Genomic DNA, 12387 nt, shown 5'->3' with positions numbered 1-12387 from the left:
TACATGGAAAATCCGATAGACTCCACCAAAAGTCTGCTAGAACTGATACATGAATTCAGCAAAGTTGCAGGGTACAAAATCAATGTACAGAAATCAGTTGCATTCTTATACACTAACAATGAAGCAACAGAAAGACAAATAAAGAAATTGATCCCATTCACAATTGCACCAAGAAGCATAAAATACCTAGGAATAAATCTAACCAAAGATGTAAAAGATGTGTATGCTGAAAACTATAGAAAGCTTATGAAGGTAATTGAAGAAGATATAAAGAAATGGAAAGACATTCCCTGCTCATGGATGGGAAGAATAAGTATTGTCAAAATGTCAATACTACCCAAAGCTATCTACACATTCAATGCAATCCCAATCAAAATTGCACCAGCATTCTTCTCGAAACTAGAACAAGCAATCCTAAAATTCACATGGAACCACAAAAGGCCCCGAATAGCCAAAGTAATTTTGAAGAAGAAGACCAAAGTAGGAGGCATCACAATCCCAGACTTTAGCCTCTACTACAAAGCTGTAATCATCAAGACAGCATGGTATTGGCACAAAAACAGATACATAGACCAATGGAATAGAATAGAAACCCCAGAACTAGACCCACAAATGTATGGCCAACTCATCTTTGACAAAGCAGGAAAGAACATCCAATGGAAAAAAGACAGCCTCTTTAACAAATGGTGCTGGGAGAACTGGACAGCAACATGCAGAAGGTTGAAACTAGACCACTTTCTTACACCATTCACAAAAATAAACTCAAAATGGATAAAGGACCTGAATGTGAGACAGGAAACCATCAAAACCCTAGAGGAGAAAGCAGGAAAAGACCTCTCTGACCTCAGCCGTAGCAATCTCTTACTCGACACATCCCCAAAGGCAAGGGAATTAAAAGCAAAAATGAATTACTGGGACCTTATGAAGATAAAAAGCTTCTGCACTGCAAAGGAAACAACCAATAAAACTAAAAGGCAACCAACGGAATGGGAAAAGATATTTGCAAATGACATATCGGACAAAGGGCTAGTATCCAAAATCTATAAAGAGCTCACCAAACTCCACACCCAAAAAACAAATAACCCAGTGAACAAATGGGCAGCAAACATGAATAGACACTTCTCTAGAGAAGACATCCGGATGGCCAACCGGCTCATGAAAAGATGCTCAACGTCGCTCCTTATCAGGGAAATACAAATCAACACCACACTCAGATATCACCTCACGCCAGTCAGAGTGGCCAAAATGAACAAATCAGGAGACTATAGATGCTAGAGAGGATGTGGAGAAACGGGAACCCTCTTGTACTGTTGGTGGGAATGCAAATTGGTGCAGCCACTCTGGAAAACAGTGTGGAGGTTCCTCAAAAAATTAAAAATAGACCTACCCTATGACCCAGCAGTAGCACTGCTAGGAATTTACCCAAGGGACACAGGAGTACTGATGCATAGGGGCACTTGTACCCCAATGTTTATAGCAGCACTCTCAACAATAGCCAAATTATGGAAACAGCCTAAATGTCCATCAACTGATGAATGGATAAAGAAATTGTGGTTTATATACACAATGGAGTACTACATGGCAATGAGAAAGAACGAAATATGGCCCTTTGTAGCAATGTGGATGGAACTGGAGAGTGTGATGCTAAGTGAAATAAGCCATACAGAGAAAGATAGATACCATATGTGTTCACTCTTATGTGGATCCTGAGAAACTTAACAGAAACCCATGGGGGAGGGGAAGGAAAAAAAAAAGAGGTTAGAGTGGGAGAGAGCCAAAGCATAAGAGACTGTTAAAAACTGAGAACAAACTGAGGGTTGATGGGGGGTGGGAGGGAGGGGAGGGTGGGTGATGGGTATTGAGGAGGGCACCTTTTGGGATGAGCACTGGGTGTTGTATGGAAACCAATTTGACAATAAATTTCATATATTGAAAAAAATTTAAAAAAAAGAAATGAGCAAGGTATCCAATTAATATCCATGAATTAACTCAATTTAATACCAATGTTTTAAGTTACATTAAAGATGCTGGAAATTTACAATCAAGCCAACAATACCATAAAATATAATAACTTGTAATAAAGTTTGTCAGAATAATCATTCAATTTGATTAAACACAAATTTATATTTTTCATGATCTTAAACATTAAGTAGAAGTAATATAGCTTATTGGATTTTTATAACCTGTATAAGTTTATGAATAACATATCAAAGTAAAATAAAAATGCATACTTCCATTATACTTAATACTGAAGAGTCATAAAAGACATAGCTGTTTTTATGAATTCAAAATTATTTAATTCAATTTGTTTGTCAAAGATTATCCTAACTTATGTGAACTTAAGCTCCTAAAATCTTAACCTGATTAAGATTTCTTTATAAGAATACTTTTTCCAATCAGAATAGAGATCCCTTAAGACTTTATAATCTAATATAACATCATGTGGAGTATGAAGATACTACTGCTTACACTTAATGCTCTTTTGAATGACAAATACTGATAGCTTATAGCCTCAATTCTAAACTTGCAACCATTAGATTCAAATGCCCAGTTTTCAACAAAAATCACAAGGCATACAAAGAAACAGAGTAGTGTGGCTCACTCAAAGGAAAAAAAGTAGGTCAACAGAAACTGTGTCTGAAAAAGACCCGATGGCAGGTCCACTGGACAAAGACTATAAAACAGCTGTCTAAAAGATGCCCAAAGAACTAAAAGAAACATGTGGAGAAAACTGAGAAAACAATGTGTGAACAAAATGCAAATATCAAAAAGAGATAGAAAACCTAGAGATAACCTAAAAGAAATTCTGGAGATGAGAAGTATAATAACTGAATTGAAAATTTCACAAAAGGGATTCAAAGGTAGGTTTGAGCAGGCAGAAGAAGGAATCAGAAAACTTGAGAACAGGATAATGGAAATTATCAACTCTAAGGAACAGAAAGAAAAAAGATTGAAGAAAAGTGAACAGAGCCAAAGGAACCTGTAGGACACCATCAAACAAACAGCACATTGTGGGAGTCCCAGTAGGAGAAGAGAAAGAGAAAGGGCAGAGAGGATATTTGAGAAAATAATGGCTTAAAGCTTTGCAAATATGAAGAAAGGGATGAATATAAACATCCAAAAAGTTCAATAAACTCCAAGAAAAATGAACTCAAAGCGACCCATGCTGAGACACATTACAATCAAACTTTCAAAAGACAAAGACAAAAGGAATATCGGTAGAAGTGATGTTTGACATTTCCAGGCCTGGACTACAAAAGTCTCCCATTCAGTTCTCTGTGATCTTGATATTTCCCCATAAACCTGAAGAATAGATTTTGAGGAGAGTGAAACTATGCAAAAGCAGAGCCTAGGTCCCTAAGTCACTGCAAAGAAAGCTTCTCATTGAATGTCCTCTGTAAGCAAAGTGAATGAGAAATAAACCTCTACTTTCTTCTACCACTGACACTTCAGAGGCTATTTGATTTAAACCTAGCATTATCCCAAATACTATACTTTGCATATGTCATTTTGTTGCCACGCCCACCCTGTTACATCTGACTACCAAAATGTTTTAAAGTCCATCTCAAATGCCACTACTTTTTCTAGTCACCCACCCCAAATTATCTGCCCCTTGTGTAACATTAAGCGTCTCTCTTTTTATTCTTTTATAACACTGATCACATAGTATTTAGTAATATTTGTGTTCATATTTTGTCTCTACAGTGGGCTTTATGCTTCCAGAAGGCAAGATCATATTTATTTCATCTTTACATGTCCCACAGTTTCTAGTAGAGTGTGTTGTACACAAACACTGTATACATATTGAATTATGCAGATAGTTTGTATTACACATCATCTCCCCTAAATTCCTAAATCACCTCTGCAGTAGAGGGCCATCAAGTTGGTCCTACTGCTGGATAGTTTGTGTATTGGAACCTGATTTTTCCATTTCTTGAATGCTATCTCTCTCTGACTCCACCACCTTTTCTCTGTCCCTTTCTTGGACATGCCTATAGGCAGCACTCTTTCTTAAAACTTCTTCTTAAAGCTAAATTATGTCCATATAGAATTTCCCACTTTTTACTGATCTTTGGTTCAGAAAAACAATTTTTGTAAGTTTATTTGAGAGAGAGCACGAGTGGGTGAGGGGCAGAGAGAGAGAGAATCCCAAGCAGGCTCTGCACTGTCGGCACAGAGCCTGACGTGGGGCTTGAACTAACAAACTATAAGATCATGACCTGAGCTGAAATCAAGAGTCAGACACTTAACCAGCGGAGTGACCCAGGCACCCCAGAAAAAAAATGTTAAAAAAATTCATCACAGAAGCTCAGCAAGTAGCTGAACTCCTACCTGGTCTGATAGGAATGAATCACAGTACACATCCCTAGCCATACTGTCTTCCAGTACTTCTCTTTTCATCCAGGGCAGTACTTCCCATATATACAGGAAGTCAAGTTTTGGGGTTTTTTTCAATTTTTTTTTAACGTTTATTATTGAGAGACAGAAACAGAGCATGAGCAGGGGAGGGGCAGAGAGAGGAGGAGGCACAGAATCTGAAGCAGGCTCTAGGCTCTGAGCTGTCAGCACAGAGCTGGACATGGGGCTCTAATTCACAAACCGTGAGATCATGACCTGAACCGAAGTCAGACGCCTAACCGAGTGAGCCACCCAGGCACCCCAGGAAGTCAAGTTTTATTCCCTAGTACTCCCATAGATGGCTAGCTATGTTTCACTGTATCATCAAGCTTATTGACTTCTCTTAATCTTCTCTTATCTCTTCTGAAATCTAATCTCAACATGAAATGTTGGAGTAGTATTAATCATATCCACCACCATAAGATTACACAGTTTTGTGCATATTATGTCATTTAATACACCACCATAAGATTACACAGTTTTGTGCATATTATGTCATTTAATATTAATTGTAACCACATGAGGAAATTATTAAAATTAATAATTTTCATATGATCCAGCAATTCCTTTGTATATCTGAAGGAAACAAAATCACTATTTTTAAGAGATAGCTGCACCCCTGTGTTTATTGCAGCATTATTTACAATAACCAATACATGAAAGCAACCTAAGTGTCCATCCATGGATGACTCAATAAAGAAAATACACAACAGAATATTATCCAGCCATAAAAAGAAGGGAGTCTTGCCATTTGCAATAACATGGATGGACCTAGAGGGTATTAAGCTAAGTGAAATAAGTCAGACAGAGAAAGACAAATACCATATGATCTCACTTATATGTAGAATCTTAAAAAAAAAAAAAAAAGGGACTCCTAGATGCAGAGAACAGGTGGGTGGCTGCCAGAGGTGGGTGGTGTGAGAGTGAGCAAAATGGGTGAAGAGGGTCAAAAGGTATAAACTTCCAACTATAAAATAAATAAACCCTGGGGATTTAATGTATAGCATGGTGACCATAGTTAATAATACTATGTTGTATATCTGAAAGTTGCAAAGAGAGTAGATCTTGAAAGTTGTCGTCACAAGAAAAATATTTTGAACTATGCATGGTGATGGATGTTAACTAGACTTATGGTGGTGATCATTTTGCAATAATGCAAATATTGGATCATTATAATTTGAATCTGAAACTAATATAATGTTATATGTCAATTAAATCTCAATAAAAAATAATGAACTTTCGGCCATGCATCAAAAGTAAACACAGAAACACAAAAATCACATGTGCATAAATCAAAGAGCTCTTCTCCTAAGTGGGCACAAAATTCTTAATTACTTTGAGCTTGAGAGGAGCAAAAAAATACGTTGTCTCTTGCCCAATAGAAAATAAATCTCTATAACAATTATTCCATTAAAGAATCACAAAATGGTTAAGCAATAAAACCAAGTTCTTGATCATTGCTGCCACCAATGGTTATTGGCCATAAAAGAACCAAAATGAAAACCAAAAGCAAAATCAGTACATAGGAAAATTAAAACTAGAAAAAAGAAAATGTCTGCAAAGTTCTATTGCCACCTTGAATTCATCTCTGGGGTCAAAGAAAAAATGTACCTGGTACACTTCCCTCAATATTCTCTCAAGATGAATCTTTTGGACATCTTGGCAAAGACTTCCAAAACTATTAAAATATCATTTTCAGGGGCGCCTGGGTGGCGCAGTCGGTTAAGCATCCGACTTCAGCCAGGTCACGATCTCGCGGTCCATGAGTTCGAGCCCCGCATCGGGCTCTGGGCTGATGGCTCAGAGCCTGGAGCCTGTTTCTGATTCTGTGTCTCCCTCTCTCTCTGCCCCTCCCCCGTTCATGCTCTGTCTCTCTCTGTCCCAAAAATAAATAAAAAACGTTGGAAAAAAATAAGCTTCATATATGTATAGAAATAAACTCACATTAAAGGTTTTCTTTAATCATTAACAAGGAACTGGTGAGGTTCAAAGGAAAATCAAAGAAAAGAACCACATATATGGATCAGGGATATTGAAGTGAAGGTGCAAATGTAGGTAAAACTGACCTTTTCCACAGTGAGGGAGGAAGTCAGTGGAACCTTCTCTGAGAATTTACATGTGTAAATAAGGATTCTATTGAATTGCTATCACTTATCTACAGAGTTGTAAAATAGAGGATCAGAAGATGTGGAAGACTATGCTATAAGATTATGCATAGTTTTCCACTGAAGTACAAAATTTCCCTGAAACAGCTATTATTCAAATTAGGAGAACCATCTAGGAGGACTTTACAACAACTGCCATGGCCCATGGATCCCTTAAACCAGCCCCATAGCAGACTGATACAACTGCTTTTCTCTTCTTTCCAAGTCATTAAAACACAGCCGTGTACTGTAGGTGTGGAGAGCCAATTCTGGAGTCAGAAATGTATTTGGATACTAAACTCCATCATATGGTAGCTCTGAGATACTAGCGAATTTATGTATCTTCTCTAAGCTACAATTTTGTCACCTATGAAACTAGAATAGTAATACATCCAGTGTAGAGCATATATGTAGATTAAGTGAAATAATGTGTGTAAAGCACCTAGTCCAGTGCCCGGAAAACACAAGTATTTAAGAAATAGTATCTAGTAACTACATGACACTTGGTAATTAAAATGACAAATCATTATTTTTTTGATGGTTATAAATTATCTCATTTAATCCTCATAATAATACTATGAAGAGTTTGCTGTTATTCCCATTTGACAGATAAGAAACTGGAAACTCAGATAATAAAGTATCCAACTTAAGAAACTTTAATAGAGTTAGTTAAAAACACAACGAAACAAATAACACAAAGGTATGTCAAAAAAGGAAAATGTTTAGATCACTCATATTTCTACCTTTCTGTGGTTACTACTGTGAACCAAATCATTCTTTAAAGATGGGTGATACTTGGGGCGCCTGGGTGGCGCAGTCGGTTAAGTGTCCGACTTCAGCCAGGTCACGATCTCACGGTCCGTGAGTTCGAGCCCCGCGTCAGGCTCTGGGCTGATGGCTCAGAGCCTGGAGCCTGTTTCCGATTCTGTGTCTCCCTCTCTCTCTGTCCCTCCCCCGTTCATGCTCTGTCTCTCTCTGTCCCAAAAATAAATAAACGTTGAAAAAAAAAATTAAAAAAAAAAAAAAAGATGGGTGATACTTGTAGTCATTCCTAGACAGACATTACTCCATTACACTGCTCCTTTACATTTGATAGTAAATAGGACACTTTCACATATTATTTTAGCCTGTGTCCAAGTGAAAATTATAGATTACAATGTGTAAACATATACTATATGTACATGTGCTTATCACAGCTAGTGTGCATTAAAGAATCTGTATTCATTCAAAACCGATAAATTATCCACAGATATTAATTCCTCTATTATAAATTAGACGGTTTACTTAAGTGATATCAAATAGTTCACTGGAAGCCATTTAACATATCAAAATTGTGCTTGTGTACCTGGCAGAGTGATCAATTATGTACAATTGTCCTTGAATTCTCTAATTTTCTGAAGACTATAGTTGTGGTAAGAGACCTAAATAAAAACAGATAAACCATAGGAAATAGCAAGTAATATAAATATAATAAAAACTGGATTCAGTTCCAATGCTAACTCTGTTGTGTAGCTGTTGACTTTTCAGATCTTAAGGATGTATGTTGTTAAAAGCAATATCATGTAGGGGCGCCTGGGTGGCGCAGTCGGTTAAGCATCCGACTTCAGCCAGGTCACGATCTTGCGGTCCGTGAGTTCGATCTTGCGGTCCGTGAGTTCGAGCCCCGCGTCAGGCTCTGGGCTGATGGCTCAGAGCCTGGAGCCTGTTTCCGATTCTGTGTCTCCCTCTCTCTCTGCCCCTCCCTCGTTCATGCTCTGTCTCTCTCTGTCCCAAAAATAAATAAACGTTGAAAAAAAAATTTAAAAAAAAAAAGCAATATCATGTAGTGGCTGACAGTAGGGACTCAAGAGTCAGACTGCCTAGGTTGGAATTCCTGCTCCATCAGTGATTAGCTGTATAACCTCAGATAAGTAACTAACTGAATCTCTCAGTTCTTCAATTCCCTCCTCTGTAAAATGCAGATAATAAGAGACCTAACATTTAAGTTCACTGCAAAATAATGTTAAATGAGATAATAGTATTAAAATACTTATAACAGTGCCTGATACATACTAAGTACTCCATAAATGTTGGTTACTTTTATTGTGATGATGCAGCAGTTAAGGCTTGAGAGAGGTGACCATTTTTGTAACTAATCTTTGAGGTTGTTCTGAATGTCCCATATCTTTACTCTGTTATAGTCGGATGAATCCTTGTCTGTTTTTAAGGAAGCCTCAACTGATCCTATCAGAGTGCTCAGCTGGCTCCGCAGAGATCTGGAAAAAAGTACAGCAGGGTTCCAAGATGTTAGGTTCAAGCCTGGAGAATCCTCACTTGGCGGGGAAATGAGCAACCCAGGAGGAGACCCCCGCAGTGGTTTTTCTGTGGACTATTACAATACCACAACCAAGGGCAGTCCAGGAAGATTGCATTTTGAGATGATGCACAGAGAAAACCCTGTCCAGGGCCCCAGTGTCCCACTTGGTAATGGGAGTTCAGTAGATGAAGTTTCCTTCTATGCTAATCGCCTCACAAATCTAGTCATAGCCATGGCCCGCAAGGAGATCAATGAGAGGATAGATGGCTCTGAAAACAAATGTGTCCACCAGTCATTGTACATAGGAGATGAGCCCATACCCAACAAAAGCTTGAGTAAGGTGGCATCAGATCTGGTGAACAAGACAGTCTCTGCATGTTCCAAGAATGCTACCTCAGATAAGACTCCTGGCTCTGGTGACAGAGCCTCAGGATTATTACGGAGTCCCCCACATTTGAAATATAAGACCACTCTGAAGATGAAGGAGAGCACCAAAGAAAGCAAGGGTCCAGATGACAAGCCTGCTTCTAAGAAGTCTTTCTTCTATAAGGAGGTGTTTGAATCTCGTAACGCAGGTGATGCCAAAGAGGGTGGAAGGTTATCTGGGGAGAGAAAGATGTTCAGAGGGCAAGAAAGGCCTGATGACTTTACAGCTTCTGTTAGTCAAGGGATAATGACCTATGCTAACAGTGTGGTATCTGATATGATGGTTTCCGTCATGAAGACACTGAAGATCCAAGTGAAGGACACAACTATTGCCACCATCCTGCTAAAGAAGGTACTGCTCAAGCATGCAAAAGAGGTCGTCTCAGATCTCATTGACTCCTTCATGAAGAACCTCCACAGTGTCACAGGGGCCCTCATGACTGATTCAGATTTTGTCTCAGCTGTGAAAAGAAGTTTATTCTCTCATGGAAGCCAGAAGGCCACAGATATCATGGATGCCATGCTGGGTAAGCTATACACCGTGATGTTTGCAAAGAAACCTCCAGAAATTATCAGGAAAACCAAAGACAAGTCTGAGAGTTACTCCCTTGTCTCCATGAAAGGAATGGGTGACCCTAAAAAACAAAATGTAAACTTTGCATCAATGAAATCTGAAGGTAAATTGAGGGAAAAAATGTACTCTCCCGCATCCAAACCAGAAAAGAAGACTTGTGCCGAAACTCTGGGTGAACACATTATCAAAGAGGGATTGAGCTTTTGGCATAAAAATCAGCAAAAAGAAGGAAAATCTCTGGGTTTCCAACAGGCAACATTTGCAGCTCCCAACAAACAGTATAAGCCTGTACCAGACATTCCCCTGGGATATCCTCTGGATACTTGCAACCTCAGCCCCCCTCTGCAATGCCGAGAGAAACCTGAGAATTTTATGTGTGATTCAGACTCCTTGGCCAAGGACCTGATCGTATCAGCCTTACTTCTGATTCAGTACCACCTGGCACAGGGAGGAAGCATGGATGCACAGAGCTTCCTTGAAGCTGCTGGCAGGACCAACCTGCCTGCCAACAAGTCCCCTGAGGTTCCTGATGAGTCCAGCCTTAAGTCTCCTCATATGGGAGGTGACCAAGATGAAGCAGAAAAGAAGGATCTAAAGAGTGTTTTCTTTAACTTTATCCGGAATTTACTTGGTGAGACCATTTTCAAGAGTGACTGTAGCTCTGAACCCAAGGTACCAGAACAGCCAGTTAAGGAAGAATATAACTACCAGTGTGAAAGACCTGTAACCCCTTCTTCCATCAAATTAAGTGAAGGTGATGAGGCTGGTGGTACCTTTGCTGGGCTGACCAAGATGGTTGTTAACCAGCTAGATGGCCACATGAATGGGCAGATGGTAGAATATCTGATGGATTCAGTGATGAAGTTATGTCTTATTATTGCCAAGTCCTGTGACTCTCCCTTGGCAGAGCTGGGAGATGATAAGTCTGGGGATGCAACCAGGCCAACTTCAGCCTTCCCAGATAATTTATATGAGTGTTTACCAGTCAAGGGCACAGGGACAGCAGAGGCTGTCCTGCAGAATGCCTATCAAGCTATCCATAATGAATTAAGAGGTATATCAGGACAGCCCCCTGAAGGGTATGCAGCACCCAAAGTGATTGTCAGCAATCATAACCTAACTGACACAGTTCAGAACAAGCAACTCCAAGCCGTACTTCAGTGGGTAGCCGCCTCTGAACTCAATGTCCCTATTTTGTACTTTGCTGGTGATGATGAAGGAATCCAGGAGAAGGTAAGGAAGTAGAGTCAGAGGAATTTGGAGAGATCTATTAAGGGTTAACTAGGGTTTTAAGTTCTGTTTTCTTTCTGAATGGGAAGATAGCCACAAGAAGGGTAGAATGGGGACAGCAAGAATTTGAAGATGCCTCTTGGAAGAAATAATGGATAAAGTAAAATTAGATTTTGCCCAATAGGAAGCATATCAAATGGGGAAAGAGGGATAGATCTTATATAATCACATATATAAGTGGGATAAGTTTTATATTCATCACATATTAAGTATGTGTGTGTGTGTGTGTGTGTGTGTGTGTGTGTGTGTGTGTGTGTATCCTGCATGTATTGTTGGGAATGCACAGATAAAAAACCTCTAAGAGGTTTAGCAAGAGTCAGATAAAGGTCTGGGCCTCAGGCTGACGTTTGGATAAGACAGCATATTTTCCAAAGTATGAGAAGGAGCTGCTTGGAGGCATTCCGGGGATGTGTTGAGGGAGTTGGGAGTGGGGTAAAGAATCCAGGCTCATACCCTTTCAAACCTGTGATTATTCTCTCAGCTGATTGTCTAGGAAGTATTGGGGATTTGAAGGGATTCAATAAATAACATCCCTCTTCCCCATACTCTAAGTTCAATTGAGAAGTAAGAGTAAAGAATAAGGCAGATGGGAAACCCAAGTTTTCACTGTTATTACTGGTAAAGGTAAGAGTGCCTTGTGCCTTCGAACTCCTTGCTTCTCCACGTATAGGCCTTGGAACTGCTTACTGAAGAAATGTGTGCGTGTGTGTGTGTGTGTGTGTGTGTGTGTGTGGTAGAACTGGTATATAACAAACACTACAGGCAGACCTCAAAGACATTGTGGGTTCTGTTCCACACCACTGCAATAAAGTCAAATTTTTTTGGTTTCCCAGTGCATATAAAAGTTATGTTTGCATTATAGTGTAGTCTATTAAGTGTGCACTAGCATTATTTCTTTAAAAAGTACATACTTTGGGGCGCCTGGGTGGCGCAGTCGGTTAAGCGTCCGACTTCAGCCAGGTCACGATCTCACGGTCCGTGAGTTCGAGCCCCGCGTCGGGCTCTGGGCTGATGGCTCGGAGCCTGGAGCCTGTTTCCGATTCTGTGTCTCCCTCTCTCTCTGCCCCTCCCCCGTTCATGCTCTGTCTCTCTCTGTCCCAAAAATAAATAAACGTTGAAAAAAAAATTTTTTTTAAAATAAAAAGTACATACTTTAAAAAATGCTTTATTGCTAAAAATGTTAACCATTTTTGAGCTCTTAGCAAGTATAATCACTCGTCAAGATCACTACAACAAATATAGTAATAATGAAAAAGTTT

General features: G+C 39.4%; 1 protein-coding gene across 5 annotated transcripts in view; it reads left to right on the top strand.

Annotated features, from left to right (window-relative positions):
* AKAP3 (A-kinase anchoring protein 3) overlaps positions 1 to 12387 on the top strand; it is a 48637-nt gene that overhangs the window by 16592 nt on the left and 19658 nt on the right. For 4 of the 5 annotated variants that reach the window (XM_043564183.1, XM_043564185.1, XM_043564182.1 and 1 more), the window contains one exon: positions 8723 to 11071. In XM_043564183.1, the coding sequence (XP_043420118.1) occupies positions 8723 to 11071 (2349 nt within the window). The remainder of the gene's footprint in view (positions 1 to 8722; positions 11072 to 12387) is intronic. The other variant, XM_043564186.1, reaches the window with a different exon arrangement.

Source organism: Prionailurus bengalensis, chromosome B4 (genome assembly GCF_016509475.1).
Source record: "Prionailurus bengalensis isolate Pbe53 chromosome B4, Fcat_Pben_1.1_paternal_pri, whole genome shotgun sequence".
Classification (NCBI taxonomy): Eukaryota; Metazoa; Chordata; class Mammalia; order Carnivora; family Felidae; genus Prionailurus; species Prionailurus bengalensis.
The sequence above is the reverse complement of the archived record's forward strand: the minus strand, read 5'-3'. Positions and strand labels throughout refer to the sequence as shown.